This window comes from Ambystoma mexicanum, chromosome 11, assembly GCF_040938575.1.
Source record: "Ambystoma mexicanum isolate Mex_15411 chromosome 11, UKY_AmexF1_1, whole genome shotgun sequence".
In the NCBI taxonomy this organism is placed as follows: Eukaryota; Metazoa; Chordata; class Amphibia; order Caudata; family Ambystomatidae; genus Ambystoma; species Ambystoma mexicanum.
This window is the reverse complement of record NC_090934.1, coordinates 198,821,041-198,840,201: the sequence shown is the minus strand read 5'-3', so window position 1 is coordinate 198,840,201 and position 19,161 is coordinate 198,821,041. Positions and strand designations below refer to the sequence as shown.

General features: G+C 47.5%; 1 protein-coding gene across 2 annotated transcripts in view; it reads right to left on the bottom strand.

Annotated features, from left to right (window-relative positions):
- Window positions 1-314: 314 nt before the first annotated feature.
- LOC138503231 (pancreatic secretory granule membrane major glycoprotein GP2-like) overlaps window positions 315-19,161 on the bottom strand; it is a 34,301-nt gene continuing 15,454 nt past the window's right edge. For both annotated transcript variants that reach the window (XM_069622817.1, XM_069622818.1), the window contains exons 4-10: window positions 18,615-18,820; window positions 17,620-17,780; window positions 14,145-14,390; window positions 11,498-11,651; window positions 4,083-4,167; window positions 2,387-2,419; window positions 315-1,005 (exon numbers count right to left, since the gene is read on the bottom strand). In XM_069622817.1, the coding sequence (XP_069478918.1) occupies window positions 941-1,005; window positions 2,387-2,419; window positions 4,083-4,167; window positions 11,498-11,651; window positions 14,145-14,390; window positions 17,620-17,780; window positions 18,615-18,820 (950 nt within the window). In that variant the 3' untranslated portion in view covers window positions 315-940. The remainder of the gene's footprint in view (window positions 1,006-2,386; window positions 2,420-4,082; window positions 4,168-11,497; window positions 11,652-14,144; window positions 14,391-17,619; window positions 17,781-18,614; window positions 18,821-19,161) is intronic.

Here is a 19,161-nt window from a genome sequence, read left to right as displayed (position 1 = left end):
TGACAGATACTTAACGATCTTCATGGACTATTCTCACTCACTGAGAGGGCCCCAAATCTATTGTGCTATCTTCTCCTGTGGGTTAGTTGACCTTGCTTTGGCACTATGGTTGCATGATCTCCACTTGCATTGAAGAGTGTGTATGCCATCCTCCGCAAGTATCAATGATTTCCATTGGCAAGAATTAGGGACTGTGCATTTTCACCCAGCGTGGTCACCCTTAAATGTACTGTGCTATGGAGTGCATTTTATAAAATGGGCACTCTATCACAGCAAATAAAACATAAGATGCACAATTGAAAACAAGACAAAGCTGCAAATGCTATGAAGTTTATTTAGTGCAAGAAAACAAGAGATTACACTTAGAGTGGCCCAGTGCATATTGCCTGCAGTCCAAGGAAACATCAAATAAATGAAAGTCATTATTAAAATCGAGGTGGCATGGAAGGAATGGTGTGCTCTGCTGAGTGAAGGCTGCAGCCCCACCATGATGAATGCCGGTCCTGCATAAAAGCTCCCCTTTCCACAGGCGTATTACATGTGCATCGCTCCCACACACAAATATGTTTAATGAAGCATGCTTAAAGAAAACCGCCTGCAGTCCCACATCATGCGCAGATCCTTTAATGGGTATTGGTACCCCAAGGGGGTCACAGAGAAATGTATAGTAAAGTCAAGAGGTAAGGTCTATGATCAGTAAAAGGTTGCAAGCAAGGCTGAGATAAAGCCCCCACCCACCACGTCGGAAGCAAGTTTCGGAGAGCGGTCCCTCAGAGATCCGGGACTGCTGTGGATGGGAGAGGATAGCCCTTGGTCAGTTATGTGCTCCATCAGAGATCCTGGATGCTTGAATGCAGTGATGCCTGATGACCAGTCACAGTTCCAGGGATGGTTTATGAGAATGTTCCTGAGTTGGTCATAGGTGGACATTCTCGGTCATTTACAGGAGTCTCAGTCCGAGCAGAGAAAGCAGGAGTGAGTTCACTGTCCAGATCCAGGAGAAGCCTAAAATCGAAACATTGATTATTGAATTAATCTGGTTCACCCATACGCCCATCACATATCGTCTCAGTTATCGAGTAATGAAGAGCTCTGCTCTCCTTGGCTTGAACAGTCATGCAGTGTTCAGAACCAGGCTTCACATCTACACCTGAGCATCAGTAGTTAGAGGAGCCTAAGCCAAGGGCTTGTGAATGTTTGATGCACATTGATAGAAAATTACATTGGTCCCTATGGATATATATGGTGACATGAGGAACTCCTTCATGGAAGGTTTCCTTGGAGGCTCAGAACCCAACTGTTGGATTCCTGACAATGTACCAAAGGTTCCAGCCTGACCTAAAGCTCTCTTTCACCATCTCTTCCCAAGCAGAGTCCACTCCATTCCTATAGCCACCGCAACTGCCCCCTGTACACCAGATGTCTTAGACACCTCTCTCTCATCACTTACTAGAGACACCTCTATTTATTGTTTATTAACAACTTGAAAAAAATGAATCTCCTCTCCAGCTAACAGACCATTCTCAATGTCGTCACTCACTAAACATCTCTTATTCAACACTTATTAAACACATATCCTATTTTCTCTGTGAACCTCCACGGTTATGTCACTATTATCTTTATCCGCTAATACACAAACCGCTAGCTCCCACACCTGCAACAGACATCCCCCACACTTTTCTGTCATCCACAACATCAACAGCCCTAAACCTTGGCCTCTACTACAGCAACTCTATCACCCAGAGGATGAACAGTGGAGGCCTGATACCTCATTGTATTCAAAGCCCAAAGGAGGGCTGATAAAGGCCATCACACATCACTGTCAGCCCAAATGATGGTCAAGCAGGGCAATGACTTCTCACAGCCTGCCAGATTGCCATTGGTTCTATGACACATCACTGTTAGTACAGGGGGTGTTCAATGGGAGCCCTGACTACCCACCCAACCCAAAAATAACCAAAGGGATCCAAGGCACATAAGAGCTAGCCCAGGGGGAAGGGGGTGCCATGCAACCTCAATCAACTGAAGAATTGATACTGGGGCAATGCCAAGTCAAAAGGTGACCGACTGGGCAATAACACCCTAATGACAGCCTATGAAATGGTGGATGACGTCTAAAAGACTTTAATGACAGTCCATAGAATATGTCCAACTTCACATGGGATCATTCACTGAGGCTTTCAGTGAGGAGGCAGATTTGTCTCTTCTCTACATGAAGCTTTAACATCTTGTACAAGAGCTGTCACTGTATGAACTAAATGGCAAGTGCCACTATTCTATATTTGGTGCAGTTTTCCTTTCCTAATGCGAAAGTTAACCTCAGGCTAAGGCTACATGTTGCACCTAATGTTAACTATAAAGAATGAGAAACACAAGTCATACTTACGGTCAGAAGCCCCGGAAGTTGGATCTGACTTCACTAAAAGAGAAAAAGTGGGATGTATTTACTGGCATCACACATAGTTAAATATTTTTTCTTTCTTTATGATCCTTGCTTAGCTGTTCTCATTGCATATCAGAGAAATAACCTATGGTTGCCAATCCCAAACCTGATTTACGTTTGTAGTGGATAACCTGGCCGAACAGGCTCGGACGATCCCATATCCATAGAATGTCCTCTGTATTCTGGCATCCGCCACACTTCTCAAACTTTTAAGAGATTTGGAATGAAGTTCAGGCATCCAGATTGGACTCTCTATGTAAGTAACTTGGATCTGGAAATGTTCACCAGTTAATTAAGTTTTTTAGAGAGGAAGGAGGGTGATGTTATTTGGTGTTTGAGAGCTCAAGCACTTTACTTTAAGCAAGGCTTAATGGCATTGATTTTTTGGGGTGATTTTAGTACCGAACAGAATGTGATTATATTTTGTAATTTTAAAAACATCTTTCGAAGAAATGATCTGAATTTCATAGAAGGGCAGGCTAGACAAGCCTCTAGGGATTTGGGGTTTTGCTTGAGACAGATTACACTTTGCCAGGCCAATCTTGTGCTGGTGCTTGATTGAATGCCTGCTCACAAACGATTAGTGGCAGGGTGATTGGGTGCGTGATGCAACGCACCACCTGTCTAGCTGCAGGAGGATATGCACTGGGAAGGCTTGATTGAGCACGTGCCCTCACACATGACCTGGTTTAGGGAAATAGCTTACCTGAGCACGTTAATTTCTATCATTATTAGCACACTTTCAGGAAAAGAAGAAATGTTTGGGTGTGCTGGTGATAGGTTATCTACTGATCACTCAAATGTTGATCAGCCTCGCCTCACGTTCCTGCAGGTTATCTCAACCCACAAAGTAAACAGGAAGTTGCTTGTTTCCCATATAGGCATCCAAACTCGCTTCCCACCTAAAAGCTCACCTGAATCCCACCAAAACATCACAATCTCAGCTGAGATCCTAAAACCTTAGCTCTGAATCTGGGCTTCCCTGTTTAACATAAGATCTTTGGATGTCTGGAGTCATGTGCAGGCTCTCCTGGATCCACATAAATCCAGTGGTAGAGTCTGCAGGGATTCGTGGATGGGTTTGTGGGAGATTTGCCCAGGACTCGTAATGGATGCTCTTTGCACATTAACCTTTGTCTCATTCATGTAGCTACACTCCCTTTAGTTCCCATTTCCTTTTGACAGTGGCGATGCTGTCATCTGAACTTATTAATTGTCCCTTGTATTATAGACATCCTGGTATCTCTGCAACTGAAGGCATGATCAGACCTTGGGCCAGGACAGGGTCTCAATGTTGCACTGCTCGCCATTTACAGTGTCCTACCACAATAACAAGCAGTGATGTTGGAAAACCATATGATTTTAAGTTTTTTCGTGCATAAAAGATGCACTAAACCACTCTTTGTAGCATTTCACATTAAAATAATTAGGGAAAAGTTAATGGTACCTTCTCTTCTCTCATGCATTTTATCATGCCCCCCTGAATATGCCATCTATCTACCGGCTTCAGCGGGCAAGCGGGCAGGGTGCCCTGTGCTGTCAAGGAATCTGACAGCAATAGCGCATGCTCCAGGAAAACCTTTCTGGTGCTAGAGCTCAATGTGTGCAGAGTGGAAGGCAAGACAAGGCGGTCACTCACTTCCTTCAAAGGGCCCAGTGCCCACTTGGCCTGTAGATGAGTCTTCACTGTTTCCCATACGACCTGCGAGTACACCTTTGCAAAACTACAAAACAAAGCAGTGTGTTCATAAAAAATAACAAAGTCTGTAGGAGATATGGGTCTACCAATCAGTTATCAAGAAAGGACAGCACAGCTGCTAATCAGCCACAGGCAGGGTGGGCCACATCTGTCAATCAATTTCCCAGTTAGAACAGCAAATCAATCGAGGACTCGTGCTTATCCATCAGCAATCAAGCATCAAGGAAGGACATCACATCCATCAATCAGCCACTGATGTAGGTCGGCACAAGGATCCATCAGCCAACAAAAACACACAGTTCATCTTCCTATCAGCTCCCAGTAGAGGACAGCCCATATCTATGGATCTGTCATCTTTGGAGGAGATTGTGCATCTCAATAACACATCAACAGCGGATAGCAGGCACGCAAATTAGTCAACATGGAGGAGGCCAGCATGGTGCTTGCAAATCAGCCATGAATGGATGACATCATTTCTATCAATCAGCCACCAACAGGGCACAGCTCGTCAACTGGAACAATGTTCATGGATGGGTTATCAGCTCAGGGCAGCACGTTTAGGCTCTGAGGCACCATTGACCTGGTGAATCTGGACCTTCTCTGGCATTGATCTCCCCGTGTTTTTGCTTCTGTTCTCACTTATATGTGCGTGCTACTTCATCTTTACTGATATCCTGACACATTTTTGACACAAACACTGCAAGCTGCAAAAACGTAGACGCAATGTCGTTGTCAACTGAAGTCCAGAGTGAGAGAATCCTTGAGGGCGGGGGAGGGGGGCAGCTTACAGAAGAGGTTTTATACTGGAGTGAGGGGCCCCACAGTAGCGGGCCCTCTCTGTGTGACTGTGCTTGGCTTCAGAGCGGCTTCGCTACTGAGTTGCGTGACATTAGAAATGGCTATCGTGTTTAGGAAACGGAGGCCCTGAAGCACTATGTAGAGGGGTGCTGTTTTTTTTCACTTTTTTCCCAGAGACTTGGTGGATATGTTATGTGAAGGCAAGGCGGGGGGGGAGTTACTGGGTGATCCTAGTTCAGCAGGAACCACACTACAGATGGTAGTCACGAGCATTACACGCTGGCTGCAGAAGCCAGGGAAGGTGCGACAGGCACTTTCACCCTTAAGGACAACTGGACTCCATAACAACCGCAGAGAGGCCTGGGCTTTGCTCCATACAGCAGTCTGGAATAACAGTCTGTCCCTAGTAGGAATGGACACCAGAGGCGAGTTTTTATCCAGAAGGATTTACCAGAAATTGGCATAGCTCACCCGGATTGGATGTAAACGGGAAGTGATAGGTTCACTGGTTGGAAAGCCAAGCAAAAGAGAAGGCCACCCGGGAATAATGCTGAGGGCCTGCTTCACTAACTCTTGATGCATTGCTGGGATCGTGGGGATTATGTTTAGGGCCTGCTTTAATAAGGGCTGATGCATTGTGGGGATTATGTTTAGGGCCTGCATTCCTAAGGGCCGATGGATGCATTGCAGGGATTATGTTTAGGGCCTGCTTTACTAAGGGCTGATGCATTACAGGAATCACAGGGATTATGTTTAGGGCCTGCTTTACTAAATGCTGATGCATTGCAGGGATCACAGGGATTATGTTTAAGGCCTTCTTTACTAAGGGTTGATGCATTGCAGGGATTATGTTTAGGGCCTGCGTTACTAAGAGTTGGTGCATTGCAGGGATTGTGTTTAGGGCCTGCTTTACTAAGGGCTGATGCACTGCGGGGATTATGGTTAGAGCCTGCTTTACTAAGGGCTGATGCACTGCGGGATTATGGTTAGAGCCTGCTTTACTAAGGGCTGATGCATTACAGGAATCACAGGGATTATGTTTAGGGCCTGCTTTACTAAATGCTGATGCATTGCAGGGATCACAGGGATTATGTTTAAGGCCTTCTTTACTAAGGGTTGATGCATTGCAGGGATTATGTTTAGGGCCTGCGTTACTAAGAGTTGGTGCATTGCAGGGATTGTGTTTAGGGCCTGCTTTACTAAGGGCTGATGCACTGCGGGGATTATGGTTAGAGCCTGCTTTACTAAGGGTTGATGCATTGCAGGGATTTTGTTTAGGACCTGCGTTACTAAGAGTTGGTGCATTGCAGGGATTGTGTTTAGGGCCTGCTTTACTAAGGGCTGATGCACTGCGGGGATTATGGTTAGAGCCTGCTTTACTAAGGGCTGATGCATTACAGGAATCACAGGGATTATGTTTAGGGCCTGCTTTACTAAATGCTGATGCATTGCAGGGATCACAGGGATTATGTTTAAGGCCTTCTTTACTAAGGGCTGATGCATTGCAGGGATTATGTTTAGGGCCTGCGTTACTAAGAGTTGGTGCATTGCAGGGATTGTGTTTAGGGCCTGCTTTACTAAGGACTGATGCACTGCGGGGATTATGGTTAGAGCCTGCTTTACTAAGGGTTGATGCATTGCAGGGATTTTGTTTAGGACCTGCTTTACTAAGGGTTGATGCATTGCAGGGATGGCAGGGATTATGTTTAGGGCCTGCTTTACTAAGAGTTGATGCATTGCAGGGATTATGTTTAGGGCCTCCGCTACTAAGGGTTGGTGCATTGCAGGGATTGTGGGTATTATATTTAGGGCCTGCTTTACTAAGGGTTGATGCATTGCAGAAATCACAGGGATTATGCTTAGGGCCTGCTTTACTAAGGGTTGATGCATTGCAGGGATGGCAGAGATTATGCCCAGGGCCTGTTTTCCTAAAGGCTGATGCATTGTGAGGATTATGCTTTACTAAGGGCTGATACGTTCCAGGGATCACAGGGATTTTGTTTAGGGCCTGCTTTACTAAGGGTTGATGCATTGCAGGGATTGTGGGGATTATGTTTAGGACCTGCTTTACTAAGGGTTGATGCACTGCAGGGATGACAGGGATTATGTTTAGGGCCTGCTTTACTAAGGGTTGATGCATTGCAGGGATTGTGGGGATTATGTTTAGGGCCTGCTTTACTAAGGGTTGATGCATTGCAGGGATCCAGGGATTATGTTTAGGGCCTGCATTACTAAGGGTTGATGCATTGCAGGGATCGTGGGGATTATGTTTATGGACTGCTTTAATAAGGGGTGATGCATTGCAGGAATCACAGGGATTATGTTTAGGGCCTGCTTTACTAAATGCTGATGCAGTGCGGGGATTATGGTTAGGGCCTGCTTTACTAAGGGTTGATGCATTGCAGGGATTTTGTTTAGGACCTGCTTTACTAAGGTTTGATGCATTGCAGTGATGGCAGGGATTATATTTAGGGCCTGCTTTACTAAGAGTTGATGCATTGCAGGGATTATGTTTAGGGCCTCCGCTACTAAGTGTTGGTGCAGTGCAGGGATTGTGGGATTATATTTAGGGCCTGCTTTACTAAGGATGGATGCATTGCAGAAATCACAGGGATTATGCTTAGGGCCTGCTTTACTAAGGGTCGATGCATTGCAGGGATGGCAGAGATTATGCCCAGGGCCTGTTTTCCTAAAGGCTGATGCATTTTGAGGATTATGCTTTACTAAGGGCTGATACGTTGCAGGGATCACAGGGATTATGTTTAGGGCCTGCTTTACTAAGGGTTCATGCATTGCAGGGATTGTGGGGATTATGTTTAGGACCTGCTTTACTAAGGGTTGATGCACTGCAGGGATCACAGGTATTATGTTTAGGGCCTGCTTTACTAAGGGTTGATGCATTGCAGGGATTGTGGGGATTATGTTTAGGGCCTGCTTTACTAAGGGTTGATGCATTGCAGGGATCCAGGGATTATGTTTAGGGCCTGCTTTACTAAGGGTTGATGCATTGCAGGGATCGTGGGGATTATGTTTAGGGCCTGCTTTACTAAATGCTGATGCAGTGCAGGGATCACAGGGATTATGTTTAAGGCCTTCTTTACTAAGGGTTGATGCATTGCAGGGATTATGTTTAGGGCCTGCTTTACTAAGGGTTGATGCATTGCAGGGATGGCAGGGATTATGTTTAGTGCCTGCTTTACTAAGAGTTGATGCATTGCAGGGATTATGTTTAGGGCCTGCGTTACTAAGGGTCGGTGCATTGCAGGGATTGTAGGGATTATATTTAGGGCCTGCTTTACTAAGGGTTGATGCATTGCAGGAATCACAGGTATTATGTTTAGGGCCTGCTTTACTAAGGGTTGATGCACTGCAGGGATGGCATGGATTATGCCCAGGGCCTGCTTTCCTAAAGGCTGATGTATTGTGAGGATTATGTTTAGGGCATGCTTTACTAAGGGCTGAGGCACTGCAGGGATCACAGGGATTATGTTTAGGGCCTGCTTTACTAAGGGTTGATGCATTGCAGGGATTGTGGGGATTATGTTTAGTACCTGCTTTACTAAGGTTTGATGCATTGCAGGGATCCAGGGATTATGTTTAGGGCCTGCTTTACTAAGGGTTGATGCACTGCAGCGATCGTGGGGATTATGTTTAGGGACTGCTTTACTAAGGGTTGATGCATTGCAGGGATCCAGGGATTATGTTTAGGGGCTGCTTTACTAAGGATTGATGCATTGCAGCGATCGTGGGGATTATGTTTAGGGACTGCTTTACTAAGGGCTGATGCATTGCAGGGATTATGTTTAGGGCCTGCGTTACTAAGGGTTGGTGCATTGCAGGATTGTGGGGAGTAAGCTTAGGGCCTGCTTTACTAAGGGTGGATGCATTGCAGGAATCACAGGGATTATGTTTAGGGCCTGTGTTACTAAGGGTTGATGCATTGCAGGAATTACAGGGATTATGTAAAAGGCCTGCTTTACTAAGGGTTGATGCATTGCAGGGATGGCAGGGATTATGTTTAGGACCTGCTTTACTAAGGGCTGATGCATTGCAGGGATCACAGGGATTATGTTTAGGGCCTGCTTTACTAAGGGTTGATGCATTGCAGGGATCCATGGATTATGTTTAGGGCCTGCTTTACTAAGGGTTGATGCATTGCAGGGATCATGGGGATTATGTTTAGGGCCTGCTTTACTAAGGGTTGAGGCATTGCAGGGATCCAGGGATTATGTTTACGACCTGCTTTCCTAAAGGTTGATGCATTGCAGGGATCGTGGGGATTATGGACTACTTTAATAAGGGCTGATGCATTGTGGGGGTTATGTTTAGGGCCTGCTTTACTAAGGGCTGATGCATTGCAGGGATCCAGGGATTATGTTTAGGGCCTGCTTTACTAAGGGCTGATGCATTGCAGGGATTGTGGGGATTATGTTTAGGGCCTGCTTTACTAAGGGTTGATGCATTGCAGGGATCGTGGGGATTATGTTTAGGGCCTGCTTTACTAAGGGCTGATGCATTGCAGGGATAACAGGGGTTATGTTTAGGGCCTGCTTTACTAAGGGTTGATGCATTGCAGGGATCGTGGGGATTATGTTTAGGGCCTGCTTTTCTAAGGGCTGATGCATTGCAGGGATCATGGGGATTATGTTTAGGGCCTACTTTACTAAGGGCTGATGCATTGCTGGGATGGCAGGGATTATGTTTAAAACCTGCTTTACTAAGGGCAGACTCATTGCTGCGATCGTGGGTATTTTGCTGAAGGCCTGATTTACTAAAGGCTGATTCATTGGTGGGATCACATGGATTATGTTTAGGGCCTGCTTTACTAAAGACTGATGCATTATGGGGACTATGTTTAGGGCCTGCTTTACTAAGGGCTGATTCATTGGAGGGATCGTAGGGATTATGTTTTGTGCCTGCTTTACTAAAGGCTGATACGATACATTGCAGGGATGGCAGGGATTATGTTTACGACCTGCTTTACTAAGGGTTGATGCTTTGCTGCGATTGCAGGGATTATGTTTAGGACCTGCTTTACTAAGGGTTGGTGCATTGCAGGATTGTGGGGAGTAAGCTTAGGGCCTGCTTTACTAAGGGTGGATGCATTGCAGGAATCACAGGGATTATGTTTAGGGCCTGTGTTACTAAGGGTTGATGCATTGCAGGAATTACAGGGATTATGTAAAAGGCCTGCTTTACTAAGGGTTGATGCATTGCAGGGATGGCAGGGATTATGTTTAGGACCTGCTTTACTAAGGGCTGATGCATTGCAGGGATCACAGGGATTATGTTTAGGGCCTGCTTTACTAAGGGTTGATGCATTGCAGGGATCCATGGATTATGTTTAGGGCCTGCTTTACTAAGGGTTGATGCATTGCAGGGATCATGGGGATTATGTTTAGGGCCTGCTTTACTAAGGGTTGAGGCATTGCAGGGATCCAGGGATTATGTTTACGACCTGCTTTCCTAAAGGTTGATGCATTGCAGGGATCGTGGGGATTATGGACTACTTTAATAAGGGCTGATGCATTGTGGGGGTTATGTTTAGGGCCTGCTTTACTAAGGGCTGATGCATTGCAGGGATCCAGGGATTATGTTTAGGGCCTGCTTTACTAAGGGCTGATGCATTGCAGGGATTGTGGGGATTATGTTTAGGGCCTGCTTTACTAAGGGTTGATGCATTGCAGGGATCGTGGGGATTATGTTTAGGGCCTGCTTTACTAAGGGCTGATGCATTGCAGGGATAACAGGGGTTATGTTTAGGGCCTGCTTTACTAAGGGTTGATGCATTGCAGGGATCGTGGGGATTATGTTTAGGGCCTGCTTTACTAAGGGCTGATGCATTGCAGGGATCATGGGGATTATGTTTAGGGCCTACTTTACTAAGGGCTGATGCATTGCTGGGATGGCAGGGATTATGTTTAAAACCTGCTTTACTAAGGGCAGACTCATTGCTGCGATCGTGGGTATTTTGCTGAAGGCCTGATTTACTAAAGGCTGATTCATTGGTGGGATCACATGGATTATGTTTAGGGCCTGCTTTACTAAAGACTGATGCATTGTGGGGACTATGTTTAGGGCCTGCTTTACTAAGGGCTGATTCATTGGAGGGATCGTAGGGATTATGTTTTGTGCCTGCTTTACTAAAGGCTGATACGATACATTGCAGGGATGGCAGGGATTATGTTTACGACCTGCTTTACTAAGGGTTGATGCTTTGCTGCGATTGCAGGGATTATGTTTAGGACCTGCTTTACTAAAGGATGATTCATTGGAGGGATGGCGGGGATTTATGCTTTACTAAAATCGCCCGTAAATGTACTCTTTAAAAAAGTGGCCTGTGTTATTTAAAAAAACAACTGCGTGTAAGTTATTTAATGTACACTATTCAAGAGGTCCTAGTGAGGGTTATGATCGTTCTGTGTTTTTAGGGGACTTTAACTTGATTCTCAGTAGGTGGGAGGGTGGGAAACGGCTCCAGACGAATTGACAAGAAGGGCGCGGGCCCTTTACACAGCTTTGCACATAGAGCGGAACTCAGAGCCTGTGGTACTTACCGGGATACACTGACCACGACAGATGATAAGGTCGGCGAACAGGTAGAGGTAGTTGGAGTTGGTGATCTTGAACACTTTCATCTCAAACCGAGCCTCGCTGGAGTTTCCGTTGTTACGAATGGTCAATAACTCACCCAGGCCAGCAGAGGGGCACCTGCAGAGGAGGACGAGGATAGAGCCGGGTTTACATGCAGACATTCAGTGCCCATGCCTAGGTACAGCAGATCCCTGGTGCCCAGCCTCCAGGCAACCGATGCCCACACATAAACACAGCACGGCCACGCGGGTCCGCTGAGCTCTTATACATACGTCTGTCTGTCTCCAGACACCGCCATGACGCTGGTGTCCTGCCCCCATCCGTGCGTTTTCCATTTTCAACACAGCACTGCTGTTGGTGCTCACCCTCATACGTGTGCTACCCATCCCTGAACATACTGCCCACCCACCAGACGTTCAGTGCCCATCCCCCGACACAGCATTGCTCCTCAGGCTACTCTCCAGACATCACAGAACCCTGCACTGCTACCTCACCATTACACAAATGCGATGCCCATCCATAAACACTGCACTGCTCCCGGTGTCCTCCTGAATGCCTTACAGCGCCCATCCCTAAAGACTGCAGCTCCCAGCGCCCACTCTCGGGACATGCAATGGCAACCCCAAAACACTGCAAATACACGGGTGCCCAACTCTCAGACAAGCTGTGGCAATCTCCAGAGACAACATCGCCCCCCTGGTGCCCACCCTCCAGACGTGCAGTGCCCATGGCTAGAACTACTCATGTTGCTCACTCTCCAGACATGCAGTGCTGTGTCCATACCTTGACATAGCACTGCACCTGGCGCCCACCCTTATGATATACAATACCTATCCCTAGAGACTGCAGCTCCCAGTGGCAACCACAAAGCACCGCACAAGCACTGATGTCAAGCTCTCAGACAAGCAGTGCCAACCCCTGGAGACATCATCTCCCCCCTGCTGGCCCCCCTCCACACATGTAGTGGCTAGCCCCAGGCAAGATCATGCTCCTGGTGTCCACCCTCCAGACGTGCAGTGCCCATTCCTAAGCACTTCACTGCTCCTGGTGCCCACCCTTATGATATGCAGTGCCCATCCCTAGAGACTGCAGTTCCCAGCGCCCAGTGGCAACCACAAAACACTGCACAGACATTGGTGCCCAGCTCTCAGACAAGCAGTGCTGTGTCCATACCTTGACGTGGTACTGCTTCTGGTGCCCACCCACCAGAAATGTAGGGCCCACCCCTAGACACTGAACGTCAATGAGGGACCATCTCCAAACATGCAGTGCCCGTAGCCAGGCACCGCTCATCCCATGTGAAGCAGCAATGCCATCCCTTTCACTCAGGGCGCTGACGCCATATCATTTTAGGATGGCGAGCGGCGCCCTCACTTCACCTGTCACTGCCATTCATACCGCAGGATTCCTGATGGAAGACACCCCGTGTCATACTGCAGCGGCCCTGACATTAGGCCAGACACTCACTCACACTGCAGCTGTCACCACAGCAGACCAGCACTGCAGCAGTCACTGCAGGAGATCTACTGGAAGAAACACACACTCGCACTGCAGCTGTCATTGCAGGAGAGTTACTGGAAGAAAGACGCACTCACACGACATCGGTCACTGCAGGAGCCCAGACTTCCACCCACATTTCAACTGCCACTGCAGGAGCTCCACTAGAAGAAACAATCACTCACGCGGCAGCCATGAGTAAGGGAGCCCAAATTGAGGAGATCTCCCCTCACACGGATGAAACCACTGCAATGGTCCTCATAGGAGAAGCCCCCTTTCTCAGTGCAGAAGTGGCTGCAAGGCCCATCAAGGAGGAAACCCTGGCACACACTGCAGCTATCACTGCAGGGATATTAACATTGGAGGCTATAATCAGACGCCAGGATCAGAGAGGATGGCTAGCACTGCGCTCACTTCAGGGACACTGATAATCCAGTGTGAAATGTGCAAGAGGACGCTTTCTTAATAACCCAAATGCTGCCCTCCCTGTAGTATGCAATAGCAAAGCCTTTCATAACAACGAATATATTTACCTCTTTCTATCTGTTCTATACATTATTATTAGTGCTACTAATAACACTAACCCTAATAATGGTAATAGTAGCATAGTAGTAATTATAAACATAATAGTCAAAAAACATCTTGGGAAGCCAAGAGTGTAGATGACAGAATGTACACATTGTTTAAAGACATGCTGTGCGCTGTTGAGGATAGCCCTTCACACAGCAATGGGCAACCTGAACTCCCAAGCGCCTCACTGATTAGGTAGAAATGCCCCTGTACCAGACTGAACCCCAACCCCTGAAATGGATAAAAAGTGTACAAAGTCTTCCTGAAAATGTTTGCATTGGCTCCAAATTAGGCTCATTAATGTGCCAAATGGCCACAGCAGTGTATGCTCGCTATTGCTACACTTGCACTGTCTTGTCTTTAAAACATTATTAAACAGACCTTTGAAACAATCTATAACAATGGCTGTACTTTGGTCAATTTGAGGTCAGTTTTTGCAATTTCGGAAGTGTGGGTGGTCTGCCCATGGAGGTAAAGGCCCTTGGACATGAGGCCAGCAGGGCCCTCTGCTTTGGGATTGTCTGGACCTGTTCTGGGACTTACCCATTGGTGATGATGTTATATTGAGGTGTCGCTTTGGGATCTTTGACGCCGGTGGCGTACAGGCGCGCGACTACCAAAGAGAATGACGCAGCGTCAAGATCCGGTATGATGACGCTGACGTAGAGGGGGTTCTCGACGTACATCACGGTAGACTCGGTATAAGGGACAGAGAAGGCAGAATCTGTGAAGGCCGCCATCATCGCGATCACTGTGTAGGCCCCTCCAGGAAGAGGGATATCGATGGCGCTGGAATAGAAAAAAGACGGATTAGTTGTCACGTCTCATGTGCTGAAGTAACAACAGGACGCATGGTCATGACTGTGACAGAGGTCTCAGTGGTGCTGGCAGGTAGTGCCTAGGGTAACGGCTATATACATTACACATCATCATTATCGTCGCACAATTACCATTATTTCACCCCACTCTAGTCCACTGGAAACAGTCTTACACTGGATCTCCTTATCGGACACCTTCCTCCATTTAGAGCTAAGCCGGGTGGTACCCATTACCATCACCTGCTGCACGCGCCCTTCCAGATTGCTTGGGCTGCTGGGCGCGCTCTTAGATGGGGAGGTGCTTCTTTGGGGGAATTGTCTTAGTGGTGGTGTGCGTCAGCCGATTTTAGGAGATACAACCTTCTCAGCCACTTCTCAGCCCTAGTGGCCCCTCTGCTACATCCATCTTTTCCAGCTATTTGTATTATTGTAAATGGGATCAGTCGATACAGTTTTTGGGGTGAATGTAAACTTTTTGCTTACTTCGATTTCCCCACAATGTTGACAGGACAATTTGTAGAGAGGACAAGCAATTTAAAAACCCAAACAAGCAGGGAGGAGTTGAAAAACAGAGAGGTTCCCTATTAATTAGCCCACCACTCTTCTTTGCTAAGTCTCGAACCCTTCTTCTAAAAGGTTCTGTTTTGCACTTGCCAGATGCCTTTTTGGCCATGGTCCTTGCACTATATAAATTGTTTTTACATTACACTGTCTTTAAAGTTTCTTGCATGGATTCATGAATAAATAGGTGCAAGATTAGGGGCAGCAAAGATAATGAAAGTGGAAGGATGAGAGAGAATGAGGCAGTAGATGGTTAAGAGGGAACGAGGTTTTGGGTAGGAAGGCTAACCTTACCCACCAACCACAACCCAGGCAGGTTAGGCTGTTCCTCCTGACCCCAGCAGCCCAAGCGCCCACTGCATTCCTCCTGGTGCCTGGTTCACTGTTGCCTGCAAGTCTGCTGCACCGTATAAGGTGACTTGACAGTATTTTAATACCATAGGCCAAAAGGCTGCAGCCAGCATTCATTTCACAAGGACGAATGTGGCAGAGGTTTAGATGGTCAATGAAAGCAGGAGCCACTGTAGTGTAGGGGTGTGCACACCTGCCCAAACGCCCCCCAAAATGGGAATGCCACTACAGGCGTTAAGTGTCGGCAGCATTCAAAATATGGCTCTGACATCGAACCCGTTGCACAGATTGGACATATAGGCAAACATTTGCCCCAACACAATAATGAACGTGGAAAACAAGTAAGAACTGAGAATCTGGACAAAATAAACAATATAGCCTTGAGGAAGACCTTCTTGGTCGAAACACGTGTTGCCTTTGACTTTTCGAAACTCAGAGCACAATTAAAACACTTATTGGACAAAAAAGGACTATCTTTTGTGAAAACCTCTATAAAGTGGTGCATTTTGACATCATGGGACACGTGCATTTAGATGCACAATTGCAAGCAGCTGTGACTGTGGTACCGGGCATAGCCAGATTATATTTGTACATATGATGCCGTCCCAATAGCACGAAGTAGTCGGAACCTAGCGCAGCAAGAAGGGGGTCTGTGTGCTCACACACATTACCACTGTTGCACATTGAAGCGAGACTGTCAGGTTGAGCTCCCTGTGCTCTCTTTCTACTTGCTCTGATTATATCACACTGTCACCCCTTATGTCACCCTCCACACAACTTCATGGCACCCTAGAACAGTCCCAGCATGTCAATACTTCCCCCATGAGTGGCTGCGCAGCCCCTTTGGCAGATTGAGACATCCCCACTTCCCATAATTGTAACAGTTTTCAGTGCCATTTTACTGGTGTGGCCCTGCTGAGTGATGGATTGACAGGTTGGTGAGGAGCATCAGGGGGCATACGCCTGGACGACATCATTTACAGATGTGTCACGTGGTACTAACTGGCAGACAGCACAGTAAGCCCTATTTCTGACCCTGTACGGGCCAAGCAGATGAGGCTGAGTTGGTGTCTGCATTGTCCACTACAAAATGTGTTCATGAAGAATCTAATGTTTGATGAGTATATCACCTTCTAAAATGCTGCACACTAATTTCACCAGGCTAGAAGCAAGTCAATGGTTCTCACTAAGTCCACAGCAATCACTGAGCCAAATGATACCCCCGAGCTCAGGGATACCACTGTGCCTGGGGCTATCACTGAGCCCAGGTCTACCACTGAGGCAGGTCCTGCTGCTGAACCCAGGATAATCACTGAGCCAAAGGGATACCCCTGAGCTCAGGGATACCACTGCGGCTGGGACTATCACTCAGCCCAGGTCTACCACAGAGGCAGGTCCTGCTTAAGAACCCAGGGTAATCGTGGAGCCAAAGGATACCCATGAGATCAAATACCACTGTGGCTAGGACTATCACTGAGCCCAGGTCTACCACCAAGACAGGTCCTGCTGCTGAACCCAGGGTAATCACTGTACCAAAAGATACCCCTGAGATGAGGGATACCACTCTGCCTGGGGCTATCACTGAGCCCAGTTCTACAACCGAGCCAGGTCCTGTTGATGAACCCAGGGTAATCACCGAGCCAATGGCTACCCCTGAGCTCAAGGATACCACTATGGCTGGGGCTATCACTCAGCCCAGGTCTACCACAGAGGCAGGTCCTGCTTAAGAACCCAGGGTAATCGTGGAGCCAAAGGATACCCATGAGATCAAATACCACTGTGGCTAGGACTATCACTGATCCCAGGTCTACCACCAAGACAGGTCCTGCTGCTGAACCCAGGGTAATCACTGTACCAAAAGATACCCCTGAGATCAGGGATACCACTCTGCCTGGGGCTATCACTGAGCCCAGTTCTACAACCAAGCCAGGTCCTGTTGATGAACCCAGGGTAATCACCGAGCCAAAGGCTACCCCTGAGCTCACCCCTTTGTCTCGGGAGGATAGCTCAGCGGCAACGTGCTCGCCTTGGAAGCAAGATGACGCGCAGCAGCACAGGTTCGATCCCCGGTCCGCGCTTAGAAACCTCTGGGTATTAAGCGCGTTATAAATAACCAATCATATCATATCATATAAGGATACCACTATGGCTGGGGGTATCACTCAGCCCAGGTCTACCACAGAGGCAGGTCCTGCTTAAGAACCCAGGGTAATTGTAGAGACAAAGGTGATCACCATTAATGAACTCTGAGAACTACTCACTGAGTGTCTGCCCACAGAGGTACTCACCCCACGACTGGTTTCAATGCCGTTGAGAGGGCGACTGAAATTATGAAAGAGTAGGAGCAGGACACGTTGTAGGTGTAGTTGTGCTTTGATATGATTCCACTTTGAGAAACCCTCGTTGGTATGAGGAGCTGATTGCTGTAGGTCGCATGAGTGCCATTTACCTGCAAGGGAGCAAGAGAGAGCCAAAGTGAGTATGGAGCGTCCCAGACAAAGTGCATAATATCAGTCTTCAACGCTTCGTCCAATGGGTGCTACGGAGGCGGGGCTTGGATGCCTTCAGCCACGGAGGGGACAGGCAGATCCAAGAGGGGACTGGGTACAGAGGATGCTCAATGGTCGTCATGGTGAAGAGTGCTGTCCCTGGGATAGGATCAAGCCCACAGTAAAGCAATGGTCACTTATCATGGAGAGGTGGCGAAGGGAGGGGGTCTATCGAATGCAGGGGGTCATGTCCTGACCACATTATGGTTAGTTTAATCTAATCAATATTTAAAGCACCCAAAACGATGTAAACAAAATCAGGGCACTTTAAAACAATACAATAAAGAACACTGCAACAACATTACGTACTGAAAGCACCTTATCTCTGCCCTGCGGTGTCTCAGAGAAGAGGTAGAGGTGCAGTGGAGCATTCAGTGCAAGCCTGGCCATCCATTTGGGTCTGCCTAGAAATGCACCACACCTAAAGTACAGAATGCACCTCATCTCTGCCCTGCGATGTCTCATAGAAGAGGTAGAGGTGCAGTAGAGCATTCGGTGCAACCTGGGCATCCATTTGGGTCTGCCTAGCAATCACCACTGATGCACTCACACCTAAAGTACAGAATGCTCCTCGTCTCTTCCCTGAGATGCCTCAGAGAAGAGGTAGAAATGCAGTGGAGCCTTCAGTGCAAGTCTGGTCATGCATTTGTGTTTGCCTAGCAATCACCACCCACCCGGGCTCCCATGCAGAGAACCTGCTGTGCGTGGATCAGGGATCCAGTGCCAACCCTCACCGTCAGGGTGTTCCCGCAGAGGGTGGAGGTGGTATTGGTGGCGACGACGACCCTAGCAATGCCATTAATCACGTCGGTCCCAATGCAGGTGGGGTCTCTCAGGTGCAGGTTGTCTGAGTTGAACCCACTCTTCTCCAGCTGACATTTGTCCTCATAAATCTTCATCTGGCCGTAGAGGCACTGCACGATGGGGGTTGGAGGTGATTCTGTAGGGGTGAAAGGGGTGACAAGGGCAGACATTCAGAAAACCAATACAAATAATGAGAGAGCAGCTCGAGGCCGGGAAATCCAGAAAAAAGCAGAGAACGAAAGAAAGAAAAATCACCAAAGAATCCCGGATTATTGTTCACTCTCCCATCATATTGACATCAAGGCTGGACTCAGGGAATCATGTGCACTGTTTGAGCCCATGTGGATGGAGTGGCAGGAAATACCATTAACCCAGAAGTAGATACTTGGAATACTCGCTACCGAACCTTCCATCTGCTGCTGCCCCTTTTTGTCCTGTGCCAAATCTAGTGAAGTGGGATTTCATTCTGCCGTTGTT